General features: G+C 39.9%; 1 protein-coding gene across 1 annotated transcript in view; it reads right to left on the bottom strand.

Moving 5' to 3' along the window:
- Nucleotides 1–475: 475 nt before the first annotated feature.
- GRIK1 (glutamate ionotropic receptor kainate type subunit 1) overlaps nucleotides 476–16,810 on the bottom strand; it is a 174,289-nt gene continuing 157,954 nt past the window's right edge. The window contains exons 15-17 of the mRNA XM_075033844.1: nucleotides 16,144–16,369; nucleotides 11,480–11,730; nucleotides 476–939 (exon numbers count right to left, since the gene is read on the bottom strand). Coding sequence (XP_074889945.1) covers nucleotides 784–939; nucleotides 11,480–11,730; nucleotides 16,144–16,369 — 633 coding nt within the window. The 3' untranslated portion in view covers nucleotides 476–783. The remainder of the gene's footprint in view (nucleotides 940–11,479; nucleotides 11,731–16,143; nucleotides 16,370–16,810) is intronic.

The following is a 16,810-nucleotide window of genomic DNA, read 5'->3' as shown; positions in this document are numbered from 1 at the left end:
AGATTTGTTATAAATTGAATATTCTTGGCTCTAATTTCTAAGGGATTTTCATTCTGAAGTCAAGAATTGTTTTACTGGTGTCAGGAGCTGGAGAATATGGCAGTTGTGACAAAGTCAATGTTGCCTTCCCCTGTGTTTCTGATTTTTCTTTTTGAACATCTAGCACCTGGAGCAATGGCATTACCTAATAATTGTATTTTAAAACAAATGAAAAAGAGAAAAGATAAGGAAAAACAATTTCTCACAGCAAAGAACCTGAAGAGTGTTCCTTATGATATCAGAAAAAATAACTCATTGTTGGAAACTTCTGTATTTAATATATTTTTGTAGTAAGAGTTAATTGTATGAATTTTTACTTTAGTTGTCTGGGTCCTGGTTTCTAAACAACTGTGCTCAGTAGAACTGCAGCCTTTTCTTCAAAAGGGAAAAAAAAGTTCCACTCCCAGATTATTGGAAAAAAGAACCCTGTCTCTTGTTTATTTATTTATTTAGAAAGCACATACAGCAATGCATGGGGAGGGGAAGAGAGGTGCAAAACAGGTGAGCATACAAATCCATCTCAAAAGAAATAGTGAGACACTTCCCAGATGATTAGTAGTACATCAGTCTATGTGAGCATTTAAACTGTTGTACCTCTAGATTTAAAAAAAGAAACCACAGAGAATTTCTGAAGAACAAGGTAAATGTCTATATTTCAGAAATCCCACCACAATCAACTTGTAGGCAGCAATGTTTTTGTTTTGTTTTTTGTTCCTGATAGTTCCTCAAAGGGGTCTCTCTTGCTCATGCTATGGTTTCTTTCCTCAGTGTCCGCCTCTGGTGACAAGTAAGGATACTTGTGAATGAAGATTTCCCCTTAGTTCTCGACCTTTTCTTTAACTTCTTCTGATGCTTGAGTGAAATTCCAAGCTCCTCCATTATCGCATTGAAAGAAAGACACTGGTGGAAGAGGGAAATGGCATTAAATACTTCCCATCAAAGGCAGAGTTTGACCATACCCGTTGCATAAATGGTGGATTTTAGAAGCAAGGATCTGAGCCCTTACTGGCGGGCTCAGAAAGCTTCTCTGCTGAGTTCTGCCAGTTTTGAATAGCCCCTAAAGTATAATAGGTGAGGCTGTATAAGCCATGTGTTTTGCCTAACTTGGTTTCCTCTGAATTTAATTTAACTTTGGCTTAACAAAAGCTGATTATGAATGTTTCTGAAATTCTACACAGACACATTTGTGATGTTTTGGTGGCTTCATATCATAAAACTTACCCTTTTTCAGTAAGTAAATTTCCTCCTGATCTTAAAAGAAAAAAAGGTCGTCGTCTTTAAATCACAAGTACCTTAGCCACAAAAAAATGGGCATACCAGAGAAAACAAAGAACACCATTTTTGAAGATTTCTTTGTGGTTTAGTTATTTTCTCCTCACAAAATTAACAGACATTTCTAAATTATAGCACAATCTTCAATCCTCTTCTTCCTTTGGAAAGAATCTTTTTCAAATATTGTGTATTGAAGGAGAAAAATACCACAAGTATAAGGTAGCTGAATAGTTTATAAAGAAAGAAGAAATCTTTTGTTCTTCCCACCATCACAACATTAACAAAGACATTTCAGGTAAGTGGAAATATCCTTTAAAATCTACAGCTGGAATAATTACATGTAACGCCAAAAAAAAAACCCACAGAAGAGGCTTTATGTGGAAGTATCTAGCAATGCAAAAAAAATGTTCTATGAAAATATATATAAATACATTATTTATATATAAAATGAAGTGATGGTAGCAGTGTGAAACAAAGCTTTAACTACCTTACCTTCATCAAGTTGATTAAATCCTTCCTACCAAACCCTTTCTAGAACAGCAGAACTGACCAGCTTTAAAACAACTGGTTAAAATTACAGTTCTTGTAAAATGACAGCAATAGCACACAGACATGGTTCTCTGTATCAAATACAATTTCCCTTCTAGAGTGATACCAATGCAAGGTAAGCAATGTCCAGTTCTTAACCAGTAATACTCCAATAGGGATCTAAGTTATACAGGGCTAAAAAAAGAAAAAAACATATATATTATTTGAAAAGGAGAAAACCCAAGCTTTCCTAGTAGCCAGCTATTCTAGAGGAATATTTTCAAATGCAAAAGAGAGTATGATGGTAACCTGGATCAAGATTAAATAATTTGTTTAAAGTAGCAAAGGAATCCCAGAGAAGTGAGTCCCCCACACCGTGCTTCTTCCTCTCCAGTATAAACCCTCCCTATACCGTGCATAACCCCAGCTCTTTAAATGAGCTCAAGACATCAGTGCATCAGTGTGTGTGTGTATTTTAAATGTGTATGATCTTGCATATGTCATCATGTCCATTTGTGGGATGGGCTGCACACAGGCTAAGATCTCATAGTATGTTAAATCTATAGTTTAATATGCTCTTTCTTTGAGATACTTGATTTTTGTTCATCTAAAATTCTTAACTATATATAAATTAAGCTACTATTAATTCATGCCAGCCCCTAAATGTAGTAGACATAGGCCAGGGCGGTGTACTGCTCTTTTTTTCAAATTACTCTCTGGTAATAGCCAGGAATTTGCTGGTGCAATTATCATTTAAATATCCTCTTTGACAATGTAATACAGGAATTCCAGCATTACAGGAGTTAGAGTTAAAGGTGTCCACTGCAGCCCCATGCCCTCTGGAAGCAGTGGGTGACACAGGTATCATCCTAACACAGACACTATTTCTATATCGCTGCAGGCTTTTATAGAGAGCAGCACCACTTATTTCCAAAATAATAAAACTGTATGCTCTAAGTGGCTGTCTTAGCACAGATAATTTCTCTCTACTATCTTAGTTTTAATTGAGCTTTCAAAATCTAGATTACAGAGAGATTCCAGAACTCCATGGCAAATAAGGAAAGGATCATATTATCAATTTGTAGGATTGATCAGGTTTATTTTTATTTTTATTTCCCTGTTGTTCTTACTAACGTATATGTTATGTGTGTATTCAATAATAGCCGTCAGTCTCTGCAATGTGCATACAGGGATGATTTCTGCAGATGAAACAGTACATTCTACTGCCTTGTTAATACTGCCGTGTATTTTAATTTTCCAAACTGATTCATATTATTCACACTATGCAATTATCATAATGCCTTTCAATTTCATATCAACAAAATAGTCCCATGAAGATCATTTTACATCTGCAGATAGATATTGAAAACATATTGCTGACATTAAGTATGTGAGGATTTTAATGTCTGACTACATGATTTGTGAAGTGCCCACTGGTTCCACTTCCAACTCTGTTTTGAATTTTAAAATCAATATTATCAGAAAGACTTCAAGCTATTCTTCAGAATGGCTCTTATGTTTAGGTCTTGTCTAAGAATTAAACTTTTGCCTAATTGTTCATCAATAGCGGTTGCATCTAAAACTGAATATAAAAACACTACTGTTCTTGTTGATGATCTTCTCTGTAAACTGATCATGTTTATCCACCCACAAAGTATGGAAGTAGGACATTTAAAATCTGAAAGGGCTCTGCCTTGTCGAGACTCTCTCTTATCCCATCCTGGCAGTGCAAGGCCCTAGTGGGTTGATTACCCACGATAGAGGTCGGAGCACACACACTCAACACGCATGGGAATGGGCTTGGCCATCCTACAGAGACGGTGGGTTGGGAGAGGGAGAGGAGGAGGGTTTACAGTGATAGCTTCCAGGGTCTTACACCGTGAAGCTCCAGCTCCTGGCTTTGTGAAAGCACAAAAGCAGTTTTACTTTTATGGTTACTTTGCGCTTAGTTTTGAGGGACTTAAAAACCATTGGTATGAGTTTTGTCAACCTGAAGCAATGAATTAAATGTAGACTTATAGACCCTGGACTAAAACTTCAAAGATATTCCAATGGTTATGGACATAACTACGCCTCTCATTGATTTTGTGCATATTCCTGTGTCTGAGATCCTACCACCTTTGAGAAAACCAGTTGGAGGTGGCAAAGAGCATTAAAAACCTGGGAGACACAGGTCTTTCTGTCCCTTTGCCTTCACACAGAGCTTCAGATGGTCTAAAAGAGCAACCCGAGATGATACTTTGAACTTTCAGGGGTTTGGTTAATCATTAGAAGGACAGTTACATGTGAACTTTCTTTTAAGCCCCAGGAAGCATAGCTCAAAATCCTATTTATCTCCAAGCTTGTGCATGCAATTAGGAAACTGAACAGATGTCTGAAAACTGGAATTGCCCTGAACTTTTCAAGCAGTAGAAAACTGTGGTACAGAGTGAGTACAAACTCAGCCAGAATGCTGTAGGATTTACAGGAAAATCATGGACAAGGAACACATTCAGTGGGGACTCCCAAGACAGCCCTCTGAACAGCACCATGCCTGTAGCATAATTACAGTAGCCTTTAAAAAGAGGATGGTGACATTAAAATTCCATTTAAAAGGGTAATATACTGTTCTTTTAGTCTCATATTCAGATAGCCAGACTAAAAGGGTTTCTTTAAAAACCTATTTTTTTACATGCTGTTAAGTCCACTTTTGAGGTCTTGCCCAGAATGAGAGCAGAGTAGGCACAGAGCAATACATTTAACAACAGAGTAATAAGTTTAACATTTTGCTTTCAGTCAGTTCAACTTTCTCATTCTAGCAGTGTCAAAATGCTGCAGGACATGGCATGTGAGGCTAGAAGGAAATGTCATCCTTTAAAAACAGGATAGATTTTGGTCTCCTTGTGATGTGAGACTTTCTCTTTGCCCTTTAGTCATTTCAGCAGGCTATAAAACTTGGTCATGAAGCTCCCAAATTCTTCCTTACACTCCCATACAGAAGACTGTGTTAAGCTTTAGGATAATTATAGATTCAGAATTTAGAAAATAACATAAAATAAAGTAGAAACAAGACTGAAAAAAAAAAGAATCTGTAGTCAGGATTTATTGATCTGCTGCTTATGCTGCTGGGCTACTGCTGGGGACAAGACTTTTCAATTGTATTTATTAATACGTTGCAAAACCAAACAAATACCAAAAAGAAAAAAGACAAACCAAACCTAGTGCACTGTGTTGGAGAACTGGGAACTATGAAAATCAAAGGAAGTTGGCCAGATTTTATTCTGGAACAACACCTGATCAACTCAGGCACAGAGAAGGATGTGCAGAAGTCAGGATTTTTCTTCTGCCGTGCCCTCCTCACTGTGAAGGACCCATAGCTGGGACACTGACATATGTCTTCTGTTGAAAGAAAAGTGATTTGTTTGTGCCTAGTGCACCAAAGGAAAAATATCCAAAATAGTTTCTCCTAGTGAGCAAACTGCTGTTGCGGCACATTAAGAATCTGTTTGAGCATTCTGTCACTGATGGCTAATTGCATAAGTAGATCACTAAATTAAGTCTTTTAAATTGTCAGAGTCTATTGAACAGTGATTGCCAAAACAGTATGATGGTAACCTATGGATTATTTTAACTCTTCCTCAGTTATATAAACTGTTTCTTGGTTTCTTCTTTACAAGAAAAAAAAATCAGTAAAGCTACTTGATGGTCTCCCAAACCATCTAAACACAAATGGGACTGCTCAGTGAAGGCACAGATGGCCACAGTTGTGTTTGGAGGTGGGGTTATGGCCTGAAAATGGAGGGGCTCAAGCTGATGTTCATTGATGAGGGGGGAATTTGCAGACCTGACAACTTCACAGAAAATTCTGTTTTGCAAGAACCTCACTGAGATAGGAGATTTCTTCCTTCTCCCCCTTCTCCTCCTCCTTTTTTTCCAAAGAACTAAAACTGTGAAGCTTCAAGGCTTTGATCCAAGAGAGGTGACACAAGCACACAATACCATGGCAGTACTTTGAGGAAATATCAATTTAGTTACAGAGACCATTATTGCTGTGCTTGGTCTAGTTCTGGAGTGCAGGCGTGGTGTTAATCCACCTTCCTGGCTTTCCGAAATGGTGATCGTATTGCCTTTGTTCCTCTCATTCTTCTCTTGTCTTGTCCTTTCTCTCTCCTTCCCCCTGCATCTTTGCCTAATTGGTTTGCAGACTGTTTGATGAGGGCAGGAACTGCCACTAAATAAAAGTAGGCACACTGGCCGCAGCCAAATAAACCTGGCAATGGCTTGGGACTAGCTTATTCACAGTGCCTTTGCTTTCAACGGTAGGTGGCTTCTGTGTGTCAAATCATATGCCATTTTTTGCAAACACTTATTAATTTGAATATATTGGGAGTTCTGATTAAAATGCAGCAACAGCAAAACAAAAATTAGTATAAAATAACATAAAGGTATGCTTATAGCCATTTTTCTCCCCACATAGCTCTGGCTATGCTTTACTGGTACCACAGAACCAGACCTGATGGAGTCGGTTGCAGCTCATCCATCACAGGCAGAGTTGTTGGCTCTGTGCTGATTGCACAGCAAGGTCCCTGCGCTGACACACACCTGAGAAAGGATCCAGTTTGATTATTGGGTCCTGGATGCAGTTGCAAGGCTGCAAGTTAGGAAGATGCAATGGTGACCATCTGTATTTGTGAACAGATTATTTTTTTGTGGCCAAATTTCAGAGTATAGTGGTCATAGAAGCTTAGAGTGATGATAAATGGAAAATCTTTGAATGCTTTAACACCTTTTCTTGAAGCTTGTGTGTCTATGCAGGAGTCCTTCCAGGAGCCATGCACTTCATGGGAGATGCCAGGGGCTATGCCTTCCTTAAATCTTGCTGTTAACCTGAAGGCACCTGCTTTTTCCTGGAGCCATGGCAAACCTTGCAAAAACTGCCTTTAGAAACATGGATTTGTTAGTGCTAGGGCGGCATGCCAGCTTTTCATTGCCTCAGCTGCTGGTGCAGCTGCTAAGGAGCAAGTAAGGCTTTTTAATAACTTTTTGTAGCTAGGTATGAAGCTTTGTTACGGGAAGGAGAAGCTGCTTTGTAATTCCCACAGGCAAGCCAAAATCTGTGAGGTTGTCTGTGGGGACAGCTAGACAGAGAAACGATGACTGTTACTAACAATGTGACTGTTTCCTTGACAGATATGAAAATGTTTACCTAAAAAGTGACAGAAAATTTCTGGATTCTGCATTCCTCTGAAAAGTGATTAGAAAACTGGTCGAAGCTGCAACCCAGAGGACTTCTTGCGTAGAGCAATGATGGAGATAAACACATGAGGAATTTTCCTTCTCCTCTGAGTGTTGAGAGAAGCTGAATTTAATTAGATTTAAGTCTCTTCTACTGGGAAACTGCAAACAAAAGTGCTTTCTTAAATCAGGGATACAGAAGATCTAATTCAGGTCTTTGCTGGTAAGAAGGCTCATTTTATGAAGAACGAAAGCTTTCAAGGCCTTATTCAAACAAGTTAAAATGCCATTTTGAGCAAGACAATTTCTTGCAGCACCTGGAGCAGAGCACACTCACGTACACGGATAAGCACTGGCAGAGAAGAATTGGTATAGCCTAGCTACGAGCAGTTCAACTTCGTTGCAAAAAATAGTTAAGCTTACTGCCAGCATAAATAATGCTGACCAAAAATTGTAACGTGAATAGAAGGAAAACACAGGTCACTGTATGGTCTGGCTTTTCTCAGGAGCCAGGTATGAGAGAAACAATTCAAGAGCAGAGCAGAGGTTCGCTGCAGCACTTCAGCGACTGAGTGTGAAGGCATCCACTCGAACAAGTTTTCTAATTGCAGCAGAGTCCAGAAATGGCCCCTCAATAAAACAGATCATTAACTTGTTTGATGAGGAGGAACTGCAGCGGGCAAGAAAACATAAATTAGGTGTGAGGGGTGGGAAACGAATTGGTGAAACTGGTGGTAAGCTGGGATATAATGAAATACAGGTAAAAGGTAATCAGGTTTTGAAAACATGGTGGTTTGCTGTGGTTCATGACATCCTACGAGCTGGCATTTCTATACATTTTGTGTATCTCAGATTGTCATCATATGGTTTTTGGTGGCAACAACAGATCCAGTCCATTGTCTCCTGCCCTGTCAGTACCCAGACTAGCTGAGGATTAGAGGAAATCAAACTGTTATCCTTCCAGGGTACTAAAAACATCCAGTGCCAACCTCCTACACAGAAGTTTCCTTGTGCATTTCAATATGCAAAGCAATGCCAAGGCTTCACTGTTTGATATAAATTGATATCCTGATTTTGCCATAAAGGAGTTTTCTATGTTACAAAGCCTTACAATAGTGAACATCATGAATTGCTCAAGCCAAGTCAATGGATTTATTCTGTGAAAGGTATATACTGGGAGTGCCTGAGGGTGCTTTTGTTGAATACGTTCTTAAATGTTAATGGTTACATGGCATAAAATTTAACTGATAGATATGATTTTGTGCTATGATAGTTACTTGGAGGCTTTGGCTAATGAATTTTAAATGGATGAATTAAAATTCATTAAATATTGACACTGGGAATAAGATATGCCAGCTAAAAAATCTCTGGCTGCTTATAATAGGGGTTCAGAAAGTTAATGGAGCCCTGCAGGTTATTTTCTGAGATTTATAAAGAACTGCCTGGCCCACTTGCAAAATGCTTCAGACGAGACCAAGCAAAATATTTCTCCATGCTTTTAGTAATGAGACTGACATTGGTTTACTCAGGTTTGGTAGGAGATGAAAAGGAGGTAAATAATTTTTCTTACCTGGAAAAGGTGAATTACCCCATGTAATCACAAGATGACAATGTACATAGAGACTGATAACTCTTAAAATCTATTAGTCTATTGCACTCACTCTTCACTGTAGGTGTAATTATTTTCTGTGATATGCATTTAAACTGCCCAAATTTCCAGGACTTCAACAATTTGTGTTAGATAAACTTATCTCCTGCTGAAGCAAGAGGCACTTTGAAGTCATTAACTATGTGTTGGTGAGTACAACTTTTGCCATTATGTGCACTGTTTAAGTTTAATGCTTTCCATCAGACACACCTTTTTTCTTTCCTGACTATACAGTGTGAATTGAGGGCTGTGTTCGAATCCCTCGCTCCTCTCGGATTAACTTGCCACAGTCTAACTCCGTAGATAAGGTGGTGCCAGAGGTGGAGTTGGACGGATGGGTTTGCTTACACTGTAGTCCATAAAAGAAACAAAAGGCCTTGCATGCAAGAAAAGAAAAATGGATTAAATAAATAAATGAAAGAAGTAAAATTAAAAACAAACATGAGAATGAGATTCAAAAGCTATTCAAATCAAAGGAGATTCCATTTAAGGAAAACAGAAAAGTCATAGGTTGTATTCAGCTCATGCTTTGGATTAGCTTAGTGATAATATACACTGTATAGCATTTTCCATCTAAGCTTCTTATTTCACCAGAATAAAAATAAAACAAGCTGAGAGAAATCAAAAAGTAACACTGGAATCGCTGGTGTTCTACTGTCTGTAAAATTACTTCTGGAGAAGTATGATGTTGCCACATTAACTCACTTAAAGATTTTAATTATTAAGAGACTGCCTGTAATAAGCAACACATTGCTGTGAAACAGTAGCACAGTTTCAGAAATGTTATATGTATATATGTATCCCTAAATACTGTGTTATTCACCCAACATATTGCTAAGTAAATTAACACTCCCTCATGATGTAAAGTTTTAGGTCTACTTTAATTATCACTCCAGGAATGCATTGCCTTTCCCAGACTCCTGAAGAGTTTCCAGGATATTCTGCACCATATTAGCATTTATACTAAACATTTTAATTAGCTGCAACTGTTCTCCAAAACATATTTGAGTGAAAGATCTCCTGAGACATGAATGAAACAAAGATATGGATGCATTCTTTATACATTTTGTGCTAAAACTGTTCTACAGGGTTAAAATACTAATCAGAAAGCTGCAATATGTGCAAAATACTTTCATCCTTTACGTCTGATTTATTCCAAGACAGGGACACTTTGATTAATATCTCCTGCAATATTGCTCTACGCGAACTGCGTTTGTTGTTTGTAGACAGTGCCATTGCCTTTAATAGGGCTTGCTCAGGCACATGTGGAGATGTCTGCACGGTCAGGAGCTGCCCTCTCCCTCAGGATACTGTGAAGACCAAGTCCACTGACATTAGGTGTCATGGACCCAAAATAATACCAAGTGCCATCTGGAAAATGAAGATGCATGGTAGGATTCAGCTCACTTCTTTTCAGCTGTCTGTACAGCAGGTGTGTAGCCTTAGCTTATGGCGATCCCTTACCAGCAGCAAGGAGATACAGGTGATTTATCCTATCCAAAACCAGATGTTGTCCTCATGATGCCCTCAGCCCTGGCTGCTTGTTTTTACTCAGGTGTCAATCCCTCTCACGTCCCAGCACCACTGCTGTACGCAGTGCAAACTGCACCTCTGAGACCAAGTGCAAAATGCTCTTCTTCTCCTCCCACTCATCCCTGCTGCCTTTGTTAAGGTTATTTTTCTCAATAGTAATTTCTGGCATTTGTGTCATCAGCCTTGCAGAACTACACCTTGGATGAAGAGGATGAATTGCCTTTCCCATATAAAAGTGCAAAGTGGGCTTAAACAACTCACTTCAAAGTAGATGCCTCGTGTCTAGAAGCCTGAAGTGAGGTGAGAGGAACCCTACTCTTGGTGATTGCATCAGGGGCCACTGATCCTGCAGTTCAATCTGACCCTCGTCCCTACGCTAAGTCCTGTTGAAGCGAAGAGGATCAGGGCAGCTATAGCAGTTGAGGCAAACAGGGCCACATCAGGGTCTAGGACATGGCCAGAACCAAACCAGCACCAGGGAAGGCAGCCAGAGTAAGAGGGTTGGCAGAAAAATTCAGGAACAGACTCCAAGTTGCTGCTCATGCCTTGTTTCTTTTGCAGCGGCTGATGGTTCAGTAAACAGGTGTTTACACTCTATTTTAATGATTGATTCTATCTCACAAACTGCTGTAATACTCAAGGCATGATTTATACACAGCATTTCCTTTGTTTTCCCTCTGCCCTTTTATATTGCTTATTACGCTTCAGTGGAGCTATTACCAGAATTTCTTTGGCTCCATAATCTTACTTTACTGTGGCATCCATCACCTTTCAGTAGGTGTCCCTGCTTTGAAGTGCATGCTTCAACACAGTGTGTAAATGCCTGGCTGTGAAAAAAATGCCTTCTAGAGCAAGAGAAAAATTACACTTGCAGATTTGGAAGTACATTCTTGCTGTTACTCAAAGGGCTGATGCTAATGCCATATAAAAAAAAAATATCCAGTTGTGTTTTATTCCTTTCCAACATAATTTATAGTTGAAGTCTTAAAGATCAAACAAAAACTGTTTGAGAATTTAATTGCTCTTGTTCTGCACTGCCATACTAAGCAGCACTAATTGGACTGTGGACGAGGTGCTTCTCTGTTCTTTTTAATAAATTATTTGTCTTTAGTGCCAGAGACGCATGGTGAGAGTTCAGCAATACAAAATCTGCATGCCAGCAAAGAGACATGTAATGCAGTCACCTCCACATCCACAACCCTCAGCCTCCCAGAAACATAAGCAAGCTGGAAATGGATGACTCACCTGCTCAATATCGCTGTTTTTCCTTGATTTATATATAAATTCACCAATGGCTACAAACACTGAAAGAACAAGCCCTGCAGCGAGCACTATGAAGATGCCCCCGATATTCTCCACCCCGAGAGCACTGGCTTCTTTGCTGTCTTCCTCGGGGCAGCCATTGCCTCGCCACCACTTTTCCTTCATCATGTGCAGCTTTCCCTCCTCCTGGAGCTGGAGGATGGCGATGGTGATCTTGTCTCGGTAAGGAGACCCTGCAAGGTGAGAGCAAGGCCCATCAGTGCCAGTTGCAGCAAAGAGAAGGCAGGGAGGGAGCAAGCTGCTGCCTCCTGAAGCAAAAGTGCTCCCTTATCACAAGATTCATTATTCCATCTAGAAAGTCTTGGTTTCTCTTTAGCTGGAAGGGGGAGGAGGACTATCTATTGGTGTCTGCCCCGGGGACTGGAAAGCAGAAAGCTCCTTCGGTCCCATTACTTGTTTGAAAATTCATTATAATTTCTAGAGTCTCCTACTGAGGTTTATTTAAGCTTTGGCAGTGGGTTTTCTTCCTAAGTAATTCCTTCATATCAAGTTTGAATATTGCTTTAAGCATCCTTTGAGACCTTCAGCTTTGCATCTCTTCTATTTACTTCAACATCTGTTTATTTTTCCTACTGCATGTAAAATGAGTAGCTGTCTAAGAAAAGCCCACAGTCAGTCAGATACATCCTCTCCTCATTTATACCTGCGTAAGCCCACAACTCCACTTCAGCTACCTCACGGCTTATAAGAACACAAGGCATCCAAGTCTTTTTTTCCGTGACTTGCAACTATATTGGCACTGCAAACTGAAAATAGCAACTATTTTTTGCTTTTTATTTGCAGGCCAACAGCTTGCTAAATGATGTGTCTTCAGGCTCAGCAGCATTAATGGGCATGTACAGTATCTGGCAAACAGCGGGGTCACGTTGAGCAGTTCAATCTGTTTAGGTTTGCCTCTCACGCAGTCTGCTCTGGCTCTCCATCTTCCAAAATCTCTGCCGCCTGTAAGTCCCTTCAGCCAACTTGTGCTGTTGCCGAAGCAGAAGTCTGTAGCCCTAAAGGGGGACAAGGGAGAGGTGTGCCCCTCACCCCACTTCTGGAGCAGTGCCTAGTTAAAGAAAATTGCTATCAGTTATCTTTTCCCACGTTGCCAGAAGCTGAAGTTATCAACAATAATAGCAGAAACCCTGGTGTTAATTATAATAGATACGTGGAAGTTGGTTTTGGCATTGCGAGAGAGACTTTTCTTTATGGAGAAAGGATTTTGTGATAGCAAGCAGGAGAGAGTTACAAGAAAGGCTCTTTGGCTCTAATGGCACATTATGTGCCCCCAAATCCTGCCATGTTGGACTTCCTACAATTGGAATCATTCAGTGTCTGAGCTGACATACAGTGTCACCAGTCCTTTGTCCATGTAGCTAACTACCATCCACCCTTTCCTCTCCTTTAGCACATTAATAAGACTATTTTCTTAAGCTGTCATTTCACCAAAAGTCACATTTTGCTGCAAATTAAAGCAGCTGCAATTCTCAATCCGATCAAGGTAAACAAACTTTTAAGGCAGAACGTGTGCCACAATTTCAGTGATAGTGTGGTACACATAGACATGGACACTTAAGAAAAATCTCACTAGGCACCACTTTTATGTCTTAATGCATCTAAATAGCCTTGGAAATTTGGCCTCACAGCTTCAGTTTTCTTTCTTATATTGCCATGCAGGATATTATTAAAAATAATTGTACCATGAATACAAGTTCCTCCCTCTGCTTTCCATTTCCTTTGGCCCGCAGCATTGTCTGAGGAGAATCAGTGTGAAAAACATTGCAGTTCTTCATTTGTTGTGCCAACACTCAGCTATTTTTCAGTGTATCTTACTGCCAGCACTAGGACATGCTGTGACCACAGATGCCAAGAGACATGTGTCAGATTGTACAAAGTCCATCTGGGAAGCCAGCAATCAGCAGCCACTGCTTGAGGTAGCCAGCTTTGAAAGGAAAATACGCCTGCTCTAAGAATAGATGATTTCTATGCATGCTATTAATGAACCAAAAATAAGCACAACAGAAAACAAAACCAAAACACCTTCAAAACTGTCTTTACACAGAGAAGAGAATTATTGCCACTGAAAACAGCAGCGCCTCTCAGAAGAAAGAGCAGAATTGCTTCTACCTTAGGAGAGGTTTGTCACCCTGATAGCTGGAGCCTTTTAGGTTGTAGGACTCATCTATTTTCCCTTGTCTGGAAGGACGTAGCTGTTAGGTGAAGTGAAGCAGCCTGAGTCACAGCGCAGGATTTGTGGGGATCTTCATTCTTTCTTGTGATGTTTATGTTGCCAGCAGGATTATCACAATTCATCTTGAGGGTAACAGGTACATCTATATTTCTACACATGCTTTTAAAGTTTGTCAAGTGTGCGTGGAGTGTTGGATTGGTAATGTTTTATTGGTGAGCACTAAAACCGCACACAAATCCATCTCAACACCTCTTTGAATATTCAGCATATCATTTATGGCTTCTGAGCTATTAACAACCTACCTCTCAGGCCAAGAAATGCATCTATCTTCTTTCTTAGCAGTTTCCCAAGTAACTGGTAATAGCATTAGTGTTAGAATTACTAGCATCAGCACTGGCAGGGATACTAGAATTAATACCTGTCCTGACACCTATAATAACGTTGCTTTCTTCAACCGGATTCCTCCCAGGGTGACATTTTGCACAGGTTTTGCTTAGAGGTGCTTTTGCTACAGCAGTACTTCCAGAGTGCATTCAGTTCACCACCGGCTGCTGCAGATTTCTCATTAGTAATGGTTTTTGCCAAGAATCTGCTGAAAACCCTCCTCTTTGTGACCCATCGGCTCCGTAATAAATGTAAATGGAGATGTTTGCTGATATGCCTAAATGTCCTTTAACCTAATGCAGCACAAAGAAGTAGGAAGACAGCCTATATCTGTAATCCTTTACTTGCAGAAGGTGCTCTGATAAATACAATAGTACATTTCCTGGATTCATAGAAGAACTTTTAAAAATTCTTCTTCCTGTTTCTTTGGGAGCCAAATGGTGATGGTATTCAGGTCATTCACTGGGAATTTTGGAGCTTGAGGCATACTTTTGCTGCTGCAAAACCTAGCTGTGTGGTTGTGCCTTCTCCTGAAGGAATGAATGCAGACCAGTTAAGACCTGCTGAAACTTTGGTGTTGAAGGTCACAAACAAGTCGTCTTTTTTTTTTTTTTTACAGCTTCTGCAATCAATAATCTTGAATGCTATGAGAAAAACAATGAGCCTTTGGGGTCCATCTGAATAGTTGAAGGATGTCCATAGCTTATCTTGTTTATGAAATCAATCTTTTAAAAATTTAAGATGCCTGATCACACTGAATTATTCCACAGTGCTTGGAGATATCTATTCCCCTGAATCTTGCTGGTTTTCCTTAAGAAAAAAATTAAGGCATATTTATCATACAAGAAACATCTTATAAACATATTTCACAGCTGTATTTCCAATGGATGCACTCTCTCTGAAGATTACCATCTGTTTCAATTATTCCTTCATTGTTCTTGTTTCAAAGTGTGGCAGCTTTATAACTGCAATGAAACTCTTGCCGTACATTTATCTTTATTCAGGATTTTAGCTTTTGTATCATTGTCCTCAGGGTAAGATGGTTGTTCTCACATAGCCAGTGGAAAAGTATACTTAAAATGTTATCTATATGACAATCTGTCTGAGGCACTCAGTAGCATAGATAATCACAGTTCAAAGTGCAGTGGAGTTTCTCCCTTATTTATATCTGGTATACCAAGAAACCGATGGACCAAATGCTTCATCTCTTATATCTGTGTAAACTGATATTGCCTTGAATAATTCCCCTGAAAACAATAAAATTGCATAGCTATTAACTGAGCGTGGCATGGTAAATGCATATGTGAGCAGTATGGAGAAATATATTATACAAGAAAAAGACCTGGCTGCCCAGTGCTGATAATTCAGAAAAGCAAAGCACAAAAAACTTACACACTTTCTAATCCTCTACAATCAGAAAATCTTGAAAAGGACACTGGATATGCTAAAAAAGGTCTAGTGGAAAGAGTTCGCAGAGATTGGGAGTCTTAAGACTCTGCTTAGCTCAAAACACTGAAATCCCTGATGCAGATGCAGAACTTTGCAATTGCTTCTCGCTGTTCTTATGTGTTGCTCTGAGGTCATGAAATAGATCAGAAATTCATCTCCTTTCATGCAGCTTTCTTTGGGATGCATACATTGGACATCACATTTATCCTGCCCACTTCCATTTTCCCAGAGACACTACTTGATTTCTCAAACTAAACTGAATTTCAGTAGAGCGACTTGCACCTCGAGGGGCACAGAGGATACCCAGTTTGCTATGAATGGGATGCTCCAGAAGGCAAGCAGGTCACTCGACCTCGTTCTGCAGATGTAGCCTGCACTGCTATATTCCCTCTTGCTTGTAGATACGGCTTGAAGATGAGTAGGGGAAGAGTAGATGTTTTGCCTAAAAGGAGGCTCCTAGGGTCTGTTTCGATGAGGAAGGTTTCTAAAAGACTAGGACACAATTCAAATGGCCATCTAAACTTCTGAAGGGGACATTGCTGGGAGTGCTCCACACCACTTGTGCTGGAAAGTATCTTACCAATAGGGGTTCCCACGCCGTAGCCTTTTGAATCAATGAGCCCCCCGATCTGGGTGAGATTGCAGTTTCTCTGAGTCACATACTCTATGCTGGTCGACTCCATTAGCAGCGCGTAGTCCGTTGTGAGCACACGCTGGATTCCCTCGTCGTTGTTCTTCACCAGCGCTGTTTGCTGCCTGCTGCTCATGAACGCCCACATCTTCTCATACGTTGATATTTTTGATTTCTAAGGAGGGAAAACGAGGGCACAGAATCACACCAGTACCCAAATTACACTTGTAAAATATTCCTCAGCCTTTTGTTGTGTTCAATGCCAATAGCGCATCTTGAAAGAAATAGAATTGGTAGCAGGGTTTTCCTTCCTGCAGCCTTTCTCTCTTACTGTGCTTTATGCTGAGGAATCTCTTTTTTTTTTTCCACTTCGTTTGCAGTGCCAGGAACTTCATTACTGGCACAACTGTGAAGTGCTTTGAAGTTTTTTGGGCTAATGCTGTTACATGGATTACAGCACATAACCCAGCTAAATTAGTGCAGCTGGATACTCTTGCACACAGCAGCAGTGCTTCTCCCTGTCAGGGCAAACACACTACTCCAAAAGCCTGATGACGAATAAAGTACTGGCTCTTTTGTATCGCTACTTGCCTAGAAGTCATGTACGTCAAGGATA

The sequence above is a fragment of the Buteo buteo genome, chromosome 8, assembly GCF_964188355.1.
Source record: "Buteo buteo chromosome 8, bButBut1.hap1.1, whole genome shotgun sequence".
In the NCBI taxonomy this organism is placed as follows: Eukaryota; Metazoa; Chordata; class Aves; order Accipitriformes; family Accipitridae; genus Buteo; species Buteo buteo.
Note: the sequence above shows the minus strand (reverse complement) of the source record. Positions and strands in the feature narration are given on the sequence as shown.